This window comes from Meleagris gallopavo, chromosome 1 (genome assembly GCF_000146605.3).
Source record: "Meleagris gallopavo isolate NT-WF06-2002-E0010 breed Aviagen turkey brand Nicholas breeding stock chromosome 1, Turkey_5.1, whole genome shotgun sequence".
In the NCBI taxonomy this organism is placed as follows: domain Eukaryota; kingdom Metazoa; phylum Chordata; class Aves; order Galliformes; family Phasianidae; genus Meleagris; species Meleagris gallopavo.
Window position 1 is genome coordinate 134880983 of NC_015011.2, and position 476 is coordinate 134881458.

Consider the following 476-nt stretch of genomic DNA (forward strand, 5'->3'; position numbering starts at 1 on the left):
CGACCCGGCACAGTGATGGGGTGCGTGGCCGAGGGGCCGCCGCCTCCGGCCGCCCCCCCGGAGGAAGAGGAGGACGACGACTGGCTCTTGCTGCGGGCCGGAACTCGGACAGCTCCTTTAGAGCCTTCATAGCCTCCAGGATGGTCTCGTGGATGTTCTGGGCCACCACCGAGTCGTCCGCCTGCATCCATAGCTCGCCGGGCCCGGTGGCGGCCGAACGGCCCACCTCGATGAAGAAGAAGCTGTCCGAGTGGCCGCAGCGGCGGATGTTCATCAGCTGCAGCGTGACCGAGGGCAGCTCGCAGTTGAGGCGCACGAAGCCGATGGTGCGGGCCGAGAGGCAGAGGCGGTGCACGCCGGTGAGGTTCTTGCTCTGCCCCAAGCCCTTGGGCTTCAGCGTCACCTGCCAGACCTCCCGGTAGGCGGCGGCGGCCGGCGTCACCAGCCCGTAGTCGGACTCCTCGCCGGCGGCCAGC

The 476-nt window shown here is 69.7% G+C and overlaps 1 protein-coding gene across 1 annotated transcript in view; it reads right to left on the reverse strand.

The window, feature by feature from the left end:
* The window catches only part of IRS2 (insulin receptor substrate 2), a gene marked incomplete at its 5' end in the record, with an annotated part of 20162 nt that extends 19687 nt beyond the window's left edge, over positions 1 to 475 (reverse strand). Inside the window, one exon of the mRNA XM_019612033.2 lies at positions 5 to 475. Coding sequence (XP_019467578.1) covers positions 5 to 475 — 471 coding nt within the window. The remainder of the gene's footprint in view (positions 1 to 4) is intronic.
* Between the last annotated feature and the right edge of the window lies 1 nt (position 476).